Source organism: Pteropus medius, unplaced genomic scaffold (assembly GCF_902729225.1).
Source record: "Pteropus medius unplaced genomic scaffold, Ma_sr-lr_union100, whole genome shotgun sequence".
Lineage (NCBI taxonomy): Eukaryota > Metazoa > Chordata > Mammalia > Chiroptera > Pteropodidae > Pteropus > Pteropus medius.
In genome coordinates this window covers 8986896-9006319 of record NW_024356249.1, presented here as the reverse complement: position 1 = coordinate 9006319, position 19424 = coordinate 8986896, and the positions used below count along the sequence as shown (strand labels likewise).

The following is a 19424-nucleotide window of genomic DNA, read 5'->3' as shown; positions in this document are numbered from 1 at the left end:
GGGCCAAGGATGACAAGATTGAGACTAAAGAGACTCACAATTCCTGAGAGTCATAAAGAGTGGGGGCAGGAGGGGTGTTTTGGGTGTGAGGGTGAAAAAGAATGCTTTAATGCAGGCTGGGGTTGAGGCATGGTGGGTGTCCAAAGAGTAAATGTGGAAGGGAATGCGATGGTTCCAAGACGAGAGGGCCGGGGGTGTGTCAGAGCGGGGACAACGCTGGCTGGGACCTTCAGGATCAAGGGTCAGTGCAACCTGGTGGAAGGTGCAGAGAGAGCGGGACTGTGCATTCCATGGGGTGAGGTTGGGCATCCACAGCAGTGATTCTTCCTGGGAGTGGGAGGGGTGGTTTTACCCGAGGCGGGGCTGAGGGCATGGTCCCCAGGGGAGGCCTATCAAAACATCTGAGCGGGGGAGCAGAGCTCTGCTCAAAACAAAACAAAACAAAAATTCAAAAAGAAAACACCAAAACACACCCGAAAGATGTTGGTGATAGGCCGCCTTGGGGCTCATGCATCCTCGGGTGAGGATCACTGGGTGGAAGGGGCAGAGGGCAGAGAGGGCCAGAGAAGGGAAGCATGAGCAGATGAACCACAGACTTGGGGTATATGGGGCATCAGAGTCGAGAGTGCCAGTCATGGGAAAAAAGGACCCTACCAGGCAGACAGCGAACTTTGGATGTAGCCGAGAAGGTACCTGGGAAGATGGGGGTGGCGTGGGATTCACTGTCAGTGGGTAGGGAGCGGAGCGCTAAGGTTTAGTCCTGGAGCTGAGGCCTCTCGACGAATAGGGCTGATCGAGATGGGAGTGGTGAAGGGGAAAAGAGGTCGTGCGGATATGTACACAGAGCACTGGACAGGACGCCTGCACAGAAAGAAGGGCAGATGGATGGGAGATGACACTGAATAAGAGAATCTCGGAGAGAGATGTGCTACTAGGTGGGGGTGAAGAAGAGAAAGAGGGGCGGACATCAGTACCCAGATCTCTGCAGGTTGTCGGGTGTTGTGTTGGCAGGAATTGGGGCAAGTGGGAGGGCAAAGGGCAAAAGTCCTGTGGAGACAGGAAAAAGGTAGGAGATTCAAAGGAACAAGCTCCCCAAGAGTTGTGTGAGAAGAGTTGTGTGCAACAAAAAAGTCTAAATGGTGATACAGAAGGTTATAGTGAGTGACATTTGCAGGTCTTGGGAGGAAAGCACGGTCTGGGCTATGAGCAGGACTGGGTGGGCACAGCATGCAGCTTCAGTACAGTATGTAAGGCACAAGCGACTGAATGGCTGGGGCGGTGGGGGCAGAGAAGGAAGGTGGAGATCAAGAAGGGAGCACGCAGCAGAGGAGACTATGAGTCTAGCCAGATGATCCACAGATGGTAGCTGAAAGAATGTCAGGTGGCTCAGGTAGGACAGTTCCTTCGCTATGTATGCAATAAAAAAGCGGGAGAGATGTACAATTAGGGCCCAGGAGGTCGGAGATTAATCTCTGAACACTGGGAGAGTGCTGTAGAGGAGACGTGGTCCAGTGGGCAGAAGAGTGAGAAAGGGCAGGCGATGGTGCCTTTCAGCGAGGGCCAGAGAGGCTTGTTGTGAGGGTCAGGGAGCGCGCTGGACCAAGAGGGATGATCAGATGCCTGAAGGAGGAAGTGGAAGTGGAGAATCCAGGAACTCTGCTCCCATGAGTGGACCAAGGACATGAAGAAGCCAATGCAGGAGGAAGAGAACAGTGTGGATAAGTCAAGTGAGAACTCAGGACAGGTGGCAGGAGCGAGAGGAGGAGGTGTAGAGGTAGTGCCCATTGGAAATGTTAGAGACAACCCTGTCAGTGCAGGGCATGGTGAGACACAGGTCAGAGAGAAGCTTAGAGAGGCAAGGACCTTCTCCAAAATGGTAGACTCGAAACGGTAGGATGCTTAGGGCTGACCTGGGACAGCAGACAGCTTCAGTACAGCACACTGGGGACCAAGAAGTTTGCAATGGCGGGGAGGGGGAAACATTAGGGCAGGCCAGAAGGGAGCAGATATCAAAGAAAAGACCACTGCATCCATCCCAGGTTTAGCAGGTGGTAAGGAAAGCAGGGCAGGGAAATGAAGATGAAGCAGAGGGTCTGTTGAAGATGATAATGGGAGATAAAGCAGAGCATATGCTGAGCAAGATTCAGTTCACACCCAGGCATAGAGGCCGTGGAGTCTCAGGTAGCAATGAGAAGGTGGTCAGCAGAGCGAGTTGTGTGAGGGGAGTCGATGGGAAGTGAATGGGACAGGTGCCTCAGGAGAGGGGAGAAAACCTTGTGACTATATGAGGCACACAGGTTCATTAATGGGAGGGTGGAAGAGGGGAAGGTGGACTGAAGAGCTCTGGGTGCGTTAGTAGAACTCAAGGTGAAAGGGGGTGGCACATGTGGTGCCAAGTCCTGACACAGGAGCAGAACCCAGGAACCTGAAGACCCAGGTCATCAGGAGCAAGTGGGGTGAAGGTGGACCCAACAGGAACCACTGGCAGGTAACCTCGAGGGATTCTGGATGGAGTCATGCGGAAGGAGTCTAGTACATGGGTAGCGAATGCGCTTAGAAACGGAGGAGCGGCAGACAGGAACCAAGGTGGAGGTCTAGCATGTACCGGAGAGACTCCACACACGGAAGCAGAGAAGAATGGGGGAACCTTTAAACGAGTGGGGTGTCACAGGTCTAATCTGAGAATAGAATAAGGGCAGCAACGGGGCACAGAGGGAGAGAGCTAGGCGTGGGCTGGAGGAGGCTCGGGGTGGGAGGCTCTTGTTAACGAGGCTGAAACCAAGGGCAACGCTGGGGAATGCGGTATGAGAAGGAGAGCGAGAGGAAGACTGAAGTCTGCACGTGGGTGTTGTGCAGGGGGTGGAGCCTACAGGGTAAGAGGGCAAAGGGAGGATCCTCCACACCGTGTCAGTGGGTGAGCAAGGGTGATGGGCACGGATGTACCTGGGCCCCGGTGGAGGAGAGGAGGAAGGGCGGCCTGGTGTAAAGTCTCGTGGGCAGTAGCTTGATCAAAGGGAGAGAGAAAATGAAAGTGAGATGGGCAAGGTGAAGGAAAAGGGAGCCTGAAGGGAAGGCAGTGGTTGAAGTCAGTGGAAGGACCAAAGGAGAGACAGCAGATGGTTCCGGAGAGAACGTGGCGTGTTAAGAAGGAAAGGGTGTGAATGGTGAGAGCAGGAGGGCGCATACCCCTAAGGAAAAGTGCTGATCAAAAATGGCTAAATGACAGACATTGGGAGGCTCTGAGATGCATGAGCCGAAGAGACTGCACATTTCTGGGCCGAGGGAAAGGGAAATACGTATAGTTGGAGGAAAGGTCATTGCAAGGATATCCATTTGGGGCCTTGATGCTGCGTCAGTGCAGGCTCACTTCCCAGAGACAGACTAGGAGGTGCAAGGCACCCAGGGGACATGGAGAGTGGAGCACAGTGGAAGGGAGACAGTCTGGACACCAGCAAGAGCAGCAAGGAGAAGAGGGAGGTGGCAGAGCAGGCATCCTGGCAAACCTCAGAGGAGCCAAGCACAAGAAAGTTCATATTTTGGGGGCCAGACAATGTGAGCAGTGGCGTAACTAAGGAGGAACAGGAAAGAAAGTGGCTAGCAGAGGTGGGGAACAGTGGAAACTACTATGGTCTTGAAAATTGTGGCAAGGGTAGAACTTTTCGGCCAGGCTCTTTACTACGGATCCGGCGGGAATGGGGTGGGAGGCAGGGATGGGGTGGGAGACGGGAGGGTGGGAAGATGGGAGGGTGGGTGGTTGGGGTGGGAGGTGGGGATGGGAGAAGCGGGGAATGGGATGGGAGGCAGGGAAGGGGTGGGAGGGGCATAACTGGGATTTGGGTCTGGGTGTGCAATGGGTTTGATGGGGACAGACACAAGGGCAGGGTTGGGACGCAAAAGGATTTTCATGTGCTGGGGACATGAGCCAAGCTGCAGGCACTGAGATAGCCATCTTTCTGTGAGCCTGTGGACCGATTCCATGTCCAGTATTGAGGTGATGACTACTGCTTGAGGAGAGGATGGCAAAGACCTGTGAATTAAACCTCAGAGGACATAGGACAGAGGCTACAGCAAAAGAGAAAGGGAGAGGTCTGATTGTTGGAAAGGAGATGGGCATGAGGACCACAGGGGACAACACTGACAAGACCTAAGAGACTGTGACAGGGCTTGAGTGTCATACAGGTGCGCGGCCAGGGCGCGTGTGAGGGGTGGCATGTGGGAAGCCGCATGCTTTAATGCAGAGTCCGGATTGGGGCTTGGTGGGTAGGAAGGAGTCCACACAAAAGGGAATGCGATGGTTCCAAGACGAGAGGGCCGGGTGTGTGTGAGAGTTGGGGACAACGCTGGCTGGACCTTCAGGATCAAGGGTCAGTGGAACCTGGTGGAAGGTGCAGAGAGAGCGGGACTGTGCATTCCATGGGGTGAGGTTGGGCATCCACAGCAGTGATTCTTCCCGGGGGTGGGAGGGGTGGTTTCACCCGAGGGGGGCTGAGGGCGTGGTCCCCAAGGGAGGTCTATCAAAACATCTGAGCGGGAGAGCAGAGCTCTGCTCAAAACCAAACAAAAAAAATTCAAAAAACACAAAAACAAACCCGAAAGATGTTGGTGATAGGCCGCCTTGGGGCTCATGCATCCCCGGGTGAGGATCACTGGGTGGAAGGGCAGAGGGCAGAGCGGGCCAGAGAAGGGAGGCATGAGCAGATGAACCACGGTCTTGGGGCACATGGAGCATCAGAGTCGAGAGTGCCAGACTTGGGGAAAAAAGGACCCTACCAGGCAGACAGCGAGCTTTGGATGTAGCCTAGATGGTACCTGGAAAGACGGTGGAGGGGTGGGCTTCGCTGCCAGTGGGTAGGGAATGGAGCACAAAGTGCTGATCCCAGAGCGGAGGATCCTGAGAGTAAAGCTGAGGTAGTTGGCAGTGAAGACTCAAAGGAAGACGTCTGCTTGGACTGTGAGCACATAGCACCCAAAGGGACGTCTTCAGCAGGGGAGGGACAGAAGAAACAAGAGCCAACTCTGAACGGACTAAGGAAACATGTGTCCTTGTAAGACAGGAGAAGCAAAGAGGAGACAAGAGAAGTGTACCCCAGGACTCATGACTCGGTGAAGATCGAGCATGAACGCCATGCTGACAGGAGTAGTGTAGGCAGATGGAAGGAAAGAAGTAAGGTAGATGTAAAAAAAAAATAAATAAATAAAAAAAACAAAAAAAAAGTCCCTTGGCGACAGAAAAACGAAGGAGAAAGAGAAAGCATTTCCCGAGAGCAACGTCAGAAGGGTTTGCAACAAAGGGGTCTCAGTGAATCAAGCGAGGTGCAAGGGAGTCACATTTGGCAGGTCCTGCAGGGATTGCACCGCCTGGTCGACGGGGAAGTGGAGGATGATGCTGGGGAAGGGGTGGCCGGGCAAGACGGGGTCTGGGCTCTGGGTTCGGATCTCTGGGTGCATTGGGTATTACGGGGACGGACACGAGCCCAGGGTTGGGCGGGGGGATTCTCCATGGCGGGTGTGGGGACAGCAGCCAAGCCACAGGATCTGACAGCCATCTTTCTGTGAGCTTGTGGGCCTAATCCACACGTAGTGTTGGGGTCAAGACATCAGGCTGAGGAATGGGTGAAAACGACTTGGGAAATCAACCCCAGGGGACACAGGAAGGAGGGTACAGAAAAGGGAGAAGGAAGGGAGAGGTCTGATTGTTGGAAAGGAGATGGGCGTGAGGACCACAGGGGATAAGATTGACAAGACCGAGACCTAAGAGACTGTGACAGGGCTTGAGTGTCATACAGGTGCGCGGCCAGGACGCGTGTGAGGGTGGCATGTGGAAAGCCTCATGCTTTAATGCAGAGTCCGGATTGATAGGGGCTTGGTGGGTCGGAAGGAGCCCACACGAAAGGGAATGCGATGGTTCCAAGACGAGAGGGCCGGGTGTGTGTGAGAGCGGGGACAACGCTGGCTGGGACTTTCAGGATCAAGGGTCAGTGGAACCTGGTGGAAGGTGCAGAGAGAGAGGGACTGTGCATTCCATGGGGTGAGGCTGGGGATCCACAGCAGTGATTCTTCCCGGGGGTGGGAGGGGTGGTTTCACCCGAGGGGGGCTGAGGGCGTGGTCCCCAAGGGAGGCCTATCAAAACATCTGAGCGGGGGAGCAGAGTTCTGCTCAAAAACAAACAAAAAAATTCATTAAACACCAAAACACACCCGAAAGATGTTGATGATAGGCCGCCTTGGGGCTCATGCATCCCCGGGTGAGGATCACTGGGTGGAAGGGCAGAGGGCAGAGCGGGCCAGAGAAGGGAAGCATGAGCAGATGAACCACTGAGTTGGGGTAGATGGAGCATCGAGTCGAGAGTGCCAGACTTGGGGAAAAAGGACCCTGGACCAGGGAAACAGTGAGCATTTGATGTAGCCAAGAAGGCACCTGGAAAGATGGGGGTGGGGTGGGACTCGCTGCCAGTGGGTAGGGAGTGGAGCATAATGGTGCCGGTCCCAGAGCTGAGGACCCTTGAGAATTAGGGCTGAGAGAGATCAGAGTGGCAACAGAAAGGAAGCTAAGTTGTGCTGGTAAAACCAGCACCAGATGGGATGTCCACATCAAAGAAACAGGCAGTGGGACTGGAGACAACACTGAAGGAGATCATATGAGGGAGAGGTGACTGCTAGGGATGGAAGAGTCTGGGGCAGACAGCAGGACCCAGGGCTCCTGAGCAGGTGCAGGCTGAGCACCATGGTGTTGGGCATTGGGTTCGCAGGGGCTGGAGGGAGGACAGAAGGCAAGAGTTATGTAGCGAAAGGCAAAATGTAAAAGAATTAGGAAGAAGCTTCCCAAGAGCTGTGTCAAAAGGGTGTGCAACGAAGGGGTCTAAGTGGAAACACAGAAGGTTACAGGGAGTGATGTTTCCAGGTCCCAGAGGAAAGCACAGCCTGGTCCACAGGGTGTGAGCATCGGTCAGTGGGTGGAGTGTGTGGATTCAGTACAGTATGTCTGAGGCAGTGAGGACTGAATTAGGATGAGTAGTGGGTGGGGGATCAAGAAGGGAGCACAAGGCAAAGAAGACTACTGAATCAAGCTGGAAGGTTCACAGATGGTAGCTGAAAAAATGTCACACGGCTCTGGTAGGACCACAGCGTGGCTATGTATGCAGTAGAGAAGCTAATCAGGAGAGACGATGTAACTGGGACCAGGAAGTCGGAGATGAGCGTCTTGAACACAGAGAGATGGTAGAGGAGACGTGGTCCAAAAGGCCAGAAGAGTGAGAAAGGGCAGGTGACGGTGCCTCTCGGATAGGACGGGAGAGACTTGTTGAGAGGATCAGGGAACATACTATGCTAAGAGACAGATGACAAAGAGCCCAAAGGAAGAAGTGGACGTGGAGAATCCAGGAACACTGTCTCCGAAAGCAGGCTATGGGCATGAGGAAGCCCTTGCAGGAGGAAGAGCACAGACCAGGTAAGGTCAGCAAGGATCTTGGGAGAAGAGAGAGGAGGCCACAGGAGAATGAAGTGTAGAGGTAGCGACCCATTTGAAATGTTGGAGATAGCCAGGTCATTGAAGGGCATGGCTAGATGATGATGGAAGGTCAGAGAGAAGCCCAGGGAAGCAATCACTGCTTCAGAATGGTGGACCCAAAGGCAAGGTGCTTAGGGGTGAACTGGGACAGCAGACAGACTTGCTACAGCATACTGGACAGAAGCAGCTGGCAATGGGGAACATGAGAGCAGGAGAAAAAGGGAGCACATGTCATGGAAGGCTAGGGAACCTGTCATATTACTAGCAGGTAGTCGGGGAAGTAGAACAGCATGTTGAAGATGAAGCTAGGGTCTCTTGCAGACAAGAGCGGGAGAAAAGGTAGAGGAAGTTTAATCCACAGCCAGAGTGAATAGACATAATGGAGTATCAGGCAGTCATGAAAGAGGGACTGTGTGATGGGCACTGGGTCAGGGGAGTCGATAGGAAAAGACAGGGACAGGTGGCATTGAAGAGAAAAGAAAACCTCGTGACCGCAAGAGGGACCCAGGGTCATTAAAGGGGGCACGAAGAAGGGGAAAGTGGCTTAAAGAACTCCTAATATGAGGACACGGGCAGATCTCAAGTGGCAAGAGGAGTGGCATGTGCTGTATCGAGGCCAACTGGTAGAAGCAGAGCGGATCCAAGGCACTAGTGTGCGCATTCGATGACCCGAGGCCCTCAGAGGAAGCAGGGAAAGGGCCACTATGACTGTGGTGGAACAGGAAAAGGAGAAAGCACTGAACACTGAGAGACCTTGCACGGAAATCTTGGCAGGTAACCTTAGGGACAGCAGGATGGACTCAGGTGAACGGAGGCCAGTTTGTGGGCAACAAACATGCTAAGGAAGTGTGGGGAGCAGGCAAGAACCGCACTTCACAATAATCACTGATTCCATGCTTCTGCTGTTCTGAGGGGCTAGAAAGGGTGGAGGTCAAGCATGAGGCAAAGAAACTCCATACAGGGAACCAGGGAAGGATGGCAGACCTCCCAGACCAAGGGACAGTCTGAGATGACAATGTGGGCAGCAAAGCATCACAAGAGCAAGGGACAGGATGGCGGTGGCTTGAAATGAGAAGCTCCTGTTTCAGAGCTGGGATCTGGCAGACAACAGGGAGGCGAGGAAGAATGGGATGGAGGAAGCAGTTCTTAAAATCTGCACATGGGTGTTGTGAATGGCAAGCGGCCAAGAAGGAAAGGGCAAACAAGGGAGCTGCACAGTGTCCACAGCAAGTGTAAGGTCAAGGGCGATGGGCAGAGTTGCATCGAGGACCACAATGGAGGAGAAATTGCAACATTGGAGGCGAGGGAAGGAAGAGAAGGAAGTGTGGTCTTGGTTTAAAGTCTGTAGGCCAGGGCTTGACTAAAAAAGAAGAGAGAACAGGGAGGACGCTGAAACAGGGTGAGACTAAGGGAAAGGGAGCCTGAATGGAGACCCGCGCACGAGGCCAGTGGAAGGACCAGGCGACAATGGCCAACGGTTTCACAAAGAGCATGGCCTGGTGAGGTAATGGAATAAATGTGAGCAGTGGGAGCAGGTCAGCTGAATGGAGGACAGCTCACCGGAGAAAGGATGGCTCAGTGATACTCAAAAGAGGAAGTAGAAAGCTTTGAGATGCATGGGCCTGAAGGGGCAGGGCACTTTCCCTGGCAAAGGAGAGAAAGGAAAGAAATGGCCACCAGAGAAGTAGTCACAGAAAGGAATTTCCAAAAGGGGTCTTGATGCAGCACAGGACTGTCACCTTATAGCGACAGAGAAGGCGATGAAAAGCACCAGGGGAGGATGGAGAAAGGAGTGAGATGGACATGAGAGAAGTAAAAACCAAAAACAAGACCAAGCAGAGAGGCAGGTGGCAGAGGAGACAGCGAGCACAGGACAGAGGTTCCAACACAGGGATATGAAGACATAGGGGTCAATTACCTTGAGGAACGCTGCGGGAAAGACAAAAAGTAAAGTGGGCAAGAAGCAGGGAGAAGACTGGGGGACAAGAGCAGGGGATGGTCTGATGGCAACTAGAACAATGTGAGAGAAGGTGTTGGTTGGGCTCTAAATATAGATAGAGAAATAGAGTGAAAACAAGAAGAGAAATAAATGAGGGGGATAAGGTCACGGTGGGATCAAATCATGACTCATGACAGAACGAAAGAGAAATCCATAGAGATAATGATGTGAAAAAAACAAAGGTGAAGATCCAGGCAGAAATGAAAGGGTGGAAAAGACCTGTGAAACCAATACCAGACACACAGACAGGCCCAAGACAAAGCGGAAGGAAGCAGGGGGGGGTCTCACTGGTGAGGAAAAAGATGGGCGTGATGATCACATGGCCGAAGAAAGACAGACCGAGACCTAAGAGACTGTGACAAGGCTTGACGATCATACAGGTTCACGGCCCAGACGGGTGTGAGGGTGGGATGTACACAGCCGCATGCTTTAATGCAGAGTCCGGATTGGGGCTTGGTGGGAAGGAAGGAGTCCACACAAAAGGGAATGCGATGGTTCCAAGACGAGAGGGCCGGGTGTGTGTGAGAGCGGGGACAACGCTGGCTGGGACCTGCAGGATCAAGGGTCAGTGGAACCTAGTGGAAGGTGCAGAGAGAGCGGGACTGTCCATTCCATGGGGTGAGGTTGGGCATCCACAGCAGTGATTCTTCCCGGGGGTGGGAGGGGTGGTTTCACCCGAGGGGGGGCTGAGGGCATGGTCCCCAAGGGAGGCCTATCAAGACATCTGAGCGGGGGAGCAGAGTTCTGCTCAAAAACAAACAAAAAAAATTCAAAAAGAAAACACCAAAACACACCCGAAAGATGTTGGTGATAGGCCGCCTTGGGGCTCATGCATCCCCGGGTGAGGATCACTGGGTGGAAGGGCAGAGGGCAGAGCGGGCCAGAGAAGGGAAGCATGAGCAGATGAACCACGGTCTTGGGGCACATGGAGCATCAGAGTCGAGAGTGCCAGACTTGGGGAAAAAAGGACCCTACCAGGCAGACAGCGAGCTTTGGATGTAGCCTAGAAGGTACCTGGAAAGATGGTGGAGGGGTGGGTTTCACTGCCAGTGGGTAGGGAATGGAGCACAACGGTGCTGATCCCAGAGCGGAGGATCCTGAGAGTAAAGCTGAGGTAGTTGGCAGTGGAGACTCAAAGGAAGACGTCTGCTTGGACTGTGAGCACATAGCACCCAAAGGGACGTCTTCAGCAGGGGAGGGACAGAAGAAACAAGAGCCAACTCTCAACGGACTAAGGAAACATGTGTCCTTGTAAGACAGGAGAAGCAAAGAGGAGACAAGAGAAGTGTACCCCAGGACTCATGACTCGGTGAAGATCGAGCATGAACGCCATGCTGACAGGAGTAGTGTAGGCAGATGGAAGGAAAGAAGTAAGGTAGATGTAAAAAAAAAATAAATAAATAAAAAAAACAAAAAAAAAGTCCCTTGGCGACAGAAAAACGAAGGAGAAAGAGAAAGCATTTCCCGAGAGCAACGTCAGAAGGGTTTGCAACAAAGGGGTCTCAGTGAATCAAGCGAGGTGCAAGGGAGTCACATTTGGCAGGTCCTGCAGGGATTGCACCGCCTGGTCGACGGGGAAGTGGAGGATGATGCTGGGGAAGGGGTGGCCGGGCAAGACGGGGTCTGGGCTCTGGGTTCGGATCTCTGGGTGCATTGGGTATTACGGGGACGGACACGAGCCCAGGGTTGGGCGGGGGGATTCTCCATGGCGGGTGTGGGGACAGCAGCCAAGCCACAGGATCTGACAGCCATCTTTCTGTGAGCTTGTGGGCCTAATCCACACGTAGTGTTGGGGTCAAGACATCAGGCTGAGGAATGGGTGAAAACGACTTGGGAAACCAACCCCAGGGGACACAGGAAGGAGGTACAGAAAAGGGAGAAGGAAGGGAGAGGTCTGATTGTTGGAAAGGAGATGGGCGTGAGGACCGCAGGGGACAAGATTGACAAGACCGAGACCTAAGAGACTGTGACAGGGCTTGAGTGTCGCACAGGTGCGCGGCCAGGACGCGTGTGAGGGTGGCATGTGGGAGGCCACATGCTTTAATGCAGAGTCCAGATAGGGGCTTGGTGGGTCGGAAGGAGCCCACACGAAAGGGAATGCGATGGTTCCAAGACGAGAGGGCCGGGTGTGTGTGAGAGCGGGGACAACGCTGGCTGGGACTTTCAGGATCAAGGGTCAGTGGAACCTGGTGGAAGGTGCAGAGAGAGAGGGACTGTGCATTCCATGGGGTGAGGCTGGGGATCCACAGCAGTGATTCTTCCCGGGGGTGGGAGGGGTGGTTTCACCCGAGGGGGGCTGAGGGCGTGGTCCCCAAGGGAGGCCTATCAAAACATCTGAGCGGGGGAGCAGAGTTCTGCTCAAAAACAAACAAAAAAATTCATTAAACACCAAAACACACCCGAAAGATGTTGATGATAGGCCGCCTTGGGGCTCATGCATCCCCGGGTGAGGATCACTGGGTGGAAGGGCAGAGGGCAGAGCGGGCCAGAGAAGGGAAGCATGAGCAGATGAACCACGGTCTCGGGGCACATGGAGCATCAGAGTCGAGAGTGCCAGACTTGGGGAAAAAAGGACCCTACCAGGCAGACAGCGAGCTTTGGATGTAGCCTAGAAGGTACCTGGAAAGATGGCGGAGGGGTCGGTTTCACGGCCAGTGGGTAGGGAATGGAGCACAAAGTGCTGATCCCAGAGCGGAGGATCCTGAGAGTAAAGCTGAGGTAGTTGGCAGTGAAGACTCAAAGGAAGACGTCTGGTTGGACTGAGCACATAGCACCCAAAGGGACGTCTTCAGCAGGGGAGGGGCAGAAGAAACAAGAGCCAACTCTGAACGGACTAAGGAAACATGTGTCCTTGTAAGACAGGAGAAGCAAAGAGGAGACAAGAGAAGTGTACCCCAGGACTCATGACTCGGTGAAGATCGAGCATGAACGCCATGCTGACAGGAGTAGTGTAGGCAGATGGAAGGAAAGAAGTAAGGTAGATGTAAAAAAAAAAAACAAAAAAAACGAGAAAAAAAAAAAAAGTCCTCTGGCGACAGAAAAATGAAGGAGAAAAGAGAAAGCATTCTCGGCATAAACGCCAGAAGGTGTGCAACAAAGCGGTCTCAGTGAATCAAGCGAGGTGCAAGGGAGTCACATTTGCAGGTCCTGCGGGGATTGCACAGCCTGGTCGACGGGGAAGTGGAGGATGATGCTGGGGAAGGGGTGGCCGGGCAAGACGGGGTCTGGGCTCTGGGTTCGGATCTCTGGGTGCACTGGGTATTACGGGGACGGACACGAGCCTAGGGTTGGGCTGGGGATTTCCCGATGGGAGTGGCGGGGACAGCAGCCAAGCCACAGGATCTGACAGCCATCTTTCTGTGAGCTTGGGGCCCTAATCCACTCGCAGTGTTGAGGTCAAGGCAACAGGCTGAGGAATGGGTGAAAACGACTTGGGAAACCAACCCCAGGGGACACAGGAAGGAGGGTACAGAAAAGGGAGAAGGAAGGGAGAGGTCTGATTGTTGGAAAGGAGATGGGCGTGAGGTCACAGGGACAAGATTGACAAGACTGAGACCTAAGAGACTGTGACAGGGCTTGAGTGTCATACAGGTGCGCGGCCAGGACGCGTGTGAGGGTGGCATGTGGGAAGCCGCGGCTTTAATGCAGAGTCCGGATTGGGGCTTGGTGGGTCGGAAGGAGTCCACATGAAAGGGAATGCGATGGTTCCAAGACGAGAGGGCCAGGTCTTGGTGTGAGAGCGGGGACAACGCTGGCTGGACCTTCAGGATCTAGGGTCAGTGGAACCTGGTGGAAGGTGCAGAGAGCGGGACTGCATTCCATAAAGTGAGGTTGGGCATCCACAAAGCATGATTCTTCCGGGTGGGAGGGTGTCAACCAGGTGGGGGGGATGAGGGCATGGTCCCCAAGGAGGCCTATCAAGGAATTTGAGCTGGGAGCAGAGTTCTGCTCAAATAAAAGTAAAAAAAAAAATTGAAAAAAAAAACCCACAAAAACATACCCACAAAAACATACCCGAAAGGTGTTGTTGATAGGCCACTTTGGGGTCATGCATCCTCGGGTGAGAATCACTGGGTGGAAGGGCAGAAGGCAGAGCGGGCCAGATAAAGGAAACATCAGCAGATGAACCGCGGACTCGGGGTACATGTGGCATCAGAGTCGAGAGTGCCAGACTTGGGCAAAAAGGACCCTACCAGGCGGACAGCGAGCTTTGGATGTAGCCTAGAATGTACCTGGAAAGATGGTGGAGGCGTCCGCTTCACTGCCAGTGGGTAGGGAATGGAGCAGAAACATGGTGTTCTCAGTGCGGAGGATACTTGAGGAGTAAAGCTGAGGTAGTTGCTGGCAGTGGAGACTCATAGGAAGATGTCTGGTTGGAATGTGAGGACTTAGCACCCAAAGGGACGTCTGTAGCGAGGTAGGGGTAGAAGGGACAAAACCCAACACTGAATGATATACTGAAACATGCGTCCTTACAAGATATGAGAAGGACCGAGAGAATGAGAATTGTACCCCAGGTTCATGGCTCGGTGAATTTACGCCATGCTGAGAAGCATGTAGGGCGTAGGAGGAAAGAAGAATGGTGAATCTTAAAAAAAAAAAAAAAGCAAAAAAAAAAAGTCCCCTGTTGTTAGGAAAATGAAGGAGATCAGAGCATTCATTTTCCTCGAGCAGTGTCACAAAGGTTGCTACGAAGGTGTTTCAGTGGCAACAGGCAAGGTTTCAGGGAGTCGCATTTGCAGGTCCCGGATGGTTTGCCCAGGTTGGTCCATGGGTTGTGGAGGAGGATGCTGGGGAAGGGGTGGCAGGGCAAGAGGTGGGGTTGGTCTTCGGGTTTGGATCTCTGGGTACATTGGGTTTCACGGCAATGGACGTGAGGCTAGGGTTTGGACAGGGGATTCTTGGGGTACCCCACGGCATGAGTGTTTCAGGTGTCACAATTGTGAGTCGGGGTACGTGGGGCATCAGAGTTTAGTGTGTTAGACATCGGGGGAAAGGACCATGGACCAAGCAAACAGAGACCTTTATGTCTAGTGCAGAAGGCACCTGTGACTGGGATCACCAGTAATGATAAAGATGAAGCACCATCACGGTGATCCTTAAGTAGAATATGCTTAATTATACAGCTGATGCAAACTGCATTGGCTGAGTGTTGCTCTGTGTCACGTGGATGTGAGTGGGGAGGACATAACAGCGTATCTGCACAGATGACAGTGGCAGATCAGACGGTAGAGAGCCCTGACAGGGATCACTGGGAAGACAGATGATGGCCAGGGTGGGAGGAGGAGAGGAAGAGCAGATGGCATTACCTTCGGTTCCCTGTAGGCTGAGACTGTGGGCAGTGGTGTCAGACATGGACTTGACAGTCACAGGGACAGGAGGGTGGGCTGAAGTAAATTTGTGGGACAGGAAAATGTTAGAGAATCAAAGGAAGAGACTTCCGCAGAGCTGCGTCAGAGTGCTGTGCAACAAAGGGGTGTGAATGGGAAGACTGAAGGTTACAGGGAGCTATGTTTGCAGGTCCCGGGAATAAACCAGTCTGGCAGGGAGCACTGGTCAGTGGGTGGAGCGTGTAAATTCAGTATGTCTCAGGCAGTGATGACTAAATTAGGATGAGGTACATGGGCAAGGGTAGAAGAAAGGAGCACCCAGCAGAGAAGACTATGAATCCAGCCAGAAGGTTCATGGACACCTAAAAGAATTTCGCATGGCTCAGGTAGGACATTTTCTTTGCTGTGCATGCAGCAGACAAGCCAAGCAGGAGAGGTGATGAAAGCGGGCCCGGGAGGTGGAAGGGCAGGTGAGCGGTCTCTACCAGTGGGACAGTGTGGTGGAGGAGACGTGGTCCAACGGGCCAGGAGAGTGAGGAAGGGCAGGCGATGGCATCTGGCAGCTACGGCCGGAGGAGCAGGGAACCACTGAGCCAAGAGTGCTGGTAAAGAGCCTAAAGATGGGAGTGGATGTGGGGAGTCCAGGAACTTTGCCCCCATGAGTGAGCGAGGGTGTGAGGGAGCCCACGCAGAAGGGCACAGAGTGGGTCAGGCACACGAGGAACATGGGAGAAGTGGAAGGGGCCAGTAAAGGATGATGTGTAGAGACAAGTGGTCCATTAAAATGGAGACAACCCTGTCAAGGGCATGGCATGGTAAAATTATGAAAGGTCAACAAAGTCCTGAGAAGTGCCACCCTTCTATAAAACAGCAGACCTGAAAAAGTGTGTTTAGTGTTGAATTTAGACAGCACTTGGCTTGAGTACAGAATGCTGGTGACAAAGCAGCTGCTGCGATGGATGGAGCATGCGCGCAGGTCAAGAGGGGAGCAGATGTCAAGGAACAAAGCCCTGTTGAATCAGTTGCATGGCTAGCAGATGGTAGGGGCAGTAGGACAGTATGTTGAAGATGAAGCAGAGGGCCTCTTGAAGACAAGAAGATAAGAAAAGGCAGAGGATGGGCCATGCAAGGTTATCTACACCCAGTGTGGAAAGAGAGAGAGTAGAATCTCGGCATCATGAGAAGGCAGCCGACAGGATGTGAGTTGCGTTGAGTGGCAATGAGACGATGAAGGGACAAGGAGCATGGAGGAGGAGAAGAGGACTTTTTGATTGTGAGAGGGGCTCAGGTGGGTAAAGGGGCATCGTGGAGAAGGGCAAAGCAGCCTGAGGAGCCCACGATCCGGGGATGTGGCAGATGTCAGGGATCAAGTTGCATACTGGGTACTGAAGCCAGACAGCAGGAACATACTAGTGAATATAGGGAAGTGTATGTGGAGTCTGTTCTATCTGTGGGCAAGCACTGTTTCATGGGAAAGTAAACAATGTAGAATATTTATAAAGAGAAAAGTTATGGGATAGACAAGTATAAAGTGAGGGCAGTGTAGTGCAATCTATTGGACTTCGAAAGAATGGTATTTAGCAATGAGAAAATATGCATCCTACAGATGGTGACATAGAATGTTCTTCCAATGAAAAGGAGCAGAGGAAAAATGGAAAGAAGTGGTTAAAATGAAATTGAGATTAAGTGGACAGCATACATATTGTCATTCTCAGAATTATTGGGGAACATTACAATGGCGATGATACACAGTGTTGCCTGTTAAACTTGATCACAGTTGCCGGATCACAGAGGGAGCATGAGCTACATATCCTAAAGGAAATGTCAGAAATATATAAAAAGAAGGGGTCACAGAGAAATTGGTGGCTACTGGAAAAGTCTACCAGAAAAATCACGACAAAGTGGGTTGATGCAGGAGAGGAAATGGTCATACAGAGATAAATTCGCAAAGTGACATCAGAAGGGCGAGCGGCAGCCGCGGTCCTCTTAACATTAGTACTTTTGACAGCCAAAGCTGAAAATGCATGCGAGAGGATGGCATTGTTCGGAGTCATAAGAGCAGGTAAAGGAGCAAGTTCACACATGTTCACATACTGAATCCATTTAAAGGCAAGACAGGCTGTGAATCAAGCATGGGTGGTAGAAACAAGCAAGAGTATTTTCTAAGACCAAAAGAGGGAAAAGGGAGAAATGAATGGATATATCATGTTTATGTTGCATTCTAGAGAGATGTTATCATTTAGCAAAAGCAGCAATAGATTGTGGATGATGACGATGGTGGTGTGAAAATGGAACATGAAATAGTAGGACAGACAGATCGAAAGCACAGCGGGAATGTTAGAAATTCCAGGTATCTGATGAAAGGCAGACTGGTTACAAGATGAATGAACAGGTGAATAAGGAGGTCTCAAACTGAGAATCCCAGCCGATCTCATGATGGGTCAAACTGGAAGAATATTGATTTAAAGGCCAGACTGATACAAATTCTAGAGATAAAGGCAGGGGAAATGGTGACTGAACAGTAATGTCTTACCTATCCTGCTTTTTTAGTATATGAATAAAAATTCAAATTATGTGCTTAGTTTGAAAGAATGCAGAGTTTTATCAAGGGTCATTAATATGGATCCCAGTGAGTAGATGGAGGTGAGTCAAAGTAAAAAATTCTGAGATAAATTTGACTTAATTGAAGTTGTAGATTTAATACAGAATGTCAGGAGTTAATATGGTTAATATTATACAACAAATAACGGAATAGAGACTACAGATTCAGAGAAAAGTTGAGTCCATCAGAATCCTCTGGTAGCTCAAGTTAAGATGGAGGTTTAAGGAAATGTAGGCAGAAAATCGAGAAGTGAAGTATTCACGAAAGAGTTATGAATTGTCATATAAGAGGCAGCATCCCTAATGAAAAACAGAGAAAAGAAACTCTCATACATGTACTGCTAAACTTGATCTTAGCAAGGGTGTTTTCTATTGAAGACTTTTTAAATGAGTTATTTCAATTTGCTGAGATGGGCTTGAAATGAGAAATATGATGCAATAAGGCCTGACAGTCCAATAATAAAAATAGATATTAGCAAGATTCTGAGTAGATAACAACAAAAAATTAAATAGACAGGGGCATTACAGAGGTCCAAAGTGTGGAAAAATCTCTAAACTGTTTCATATATATGCTGTTACTGGTATAAAAATATTCAGAGGAAAGAAGTTGAAAGAAAAAATACTGAGAAAGAATGCTGCCTTGAAGGCTTTTCTAAAAATTTTTGAGTAAATGAATAATTGCTGGAGGCCAGAAGATAATATGTAGGACTAACTGAATGGAGACTTACTCTTTCCACAAATTGCCCATCATTGAGGGAAGGAGTTAAGGTCATATCTTGCGTTGGGTTAAAGTAAATTTTTTCAGATGGTGTAGATGTTTTGTACACTTATAAAGTAAGGAGGAGTGGAAAAGTTTAAAGTTACAACAAATGTTAACAATACTAGAATAACTTTCTGGAGATTAAGAGGGTATGTGTCTTTTGAACTATGGAAGACTTGATTTTTAAAGAGGATGAAGGAAGAAAGTGGATAGCTCCAGAATTGAAACAATTAATAGCTTCTATTTATTGAGTGTTTATATGTCCGGCATCATGCTAATCACCTTACCCAATTTCATTTCACCCTTACGACAATCCCGGAAGGCTTATAGAGATCAAATAACTTGTCTGAGATTACACAGTATGTAGCAGAGTCAGAATTTGAATCCCAATTTGTCTATCTCCAAAACCTGTATCTCTTTCTATTATGCCATACGATTTTCAAGTTGAAGAAAATCACAATCCACGTGATTTTCTTTCTGTGATTATCAGGAAAATATATTTTCTGAGATGAGACCAAGTAGAGGAGATGTACAGATTTTCGAGTGATTGGTAAAATTTGGAATAGTTGTGATGGGAAAATTCAAAAAAAGAAGGAATGGGGAAAAGACTTTTTTATTACCATCTATGCCCTGGTATTTCACTTCTATTCATTGCACAGCATAGACTTTGGATTGGCCATGGATTCAAAACTTTAGAATTTCTGACAAAGACAAAAGAATAGAAAGGAGTTGTTTTTAAGCAGGTATATGATGGGTGAAATAGAAATCAGCCACTACTAACAAAGTTTTAAAAGTCCAAGTGCTGACACAAATTCCCTTTCTTTTCTCCACCATGCAATGACAAGAGTTTATAACTGACTTTTAGCACTAATCGGCAAACCCTCTGAGTTTAACAAAAAGAAAATTCTCCAAATTTTAATAAATAAAATACTAACAAACCATCAAGCAAAAGTGTCCATAGCCAGCAGACCAAAGGTTAAAACCTCTGGGCTAATTTGTAAGATCTATATTTCAAAAGAAATTAACCCCTTCGTAACGAGGGGTAAGAAAACCTCCCCCTCTACACTTACTCTCTTAGTAGAAATGTTTTCTGTCGTTTTCTTCTGAACTATATGTAACTTCTGTATTTTCGATATTGTTGTTTTATGTATCTTGATATTGTAAAATTGTATTTATTGTATTCTGTTAAGACCACTGCCTGGGGTGTGAGGCACCTGAGTTATCAGT

The 19424-nt window shown here is 50.4% G+C and overlaps 1 protein-coding gene across 2 annotated transcripts in view; it reads right to left on the bottom strand.

Annotated features, from left to right (window-relative positions):
* The window catches only part of COPG2 (coat protein complex I subunit gamma 2), a 110596-nt gene that overhangs the window by 30882 nt on the left and 60290 nt on the right, over positions 1-19424 (bottom strand). Inside the window, exon 21 of one of the 2 annotated variants that reach the window (XM_039861070.1) lies at positions 18867-18898. The exons of the other annotated variant lie outside the window; for it this stretch is intronic. Coding sequence (XP_039717004.1) covers positions 18882-18898 — 17 coding nt within the window. The 3' untranslated portion in view covers positions 18867-18881. Of the gene's footprint in view, positions 1-18866; positions 18899-19424 lie in introns of those variants that run through there. 2 annotated transcript variants of the gene reach the window in all.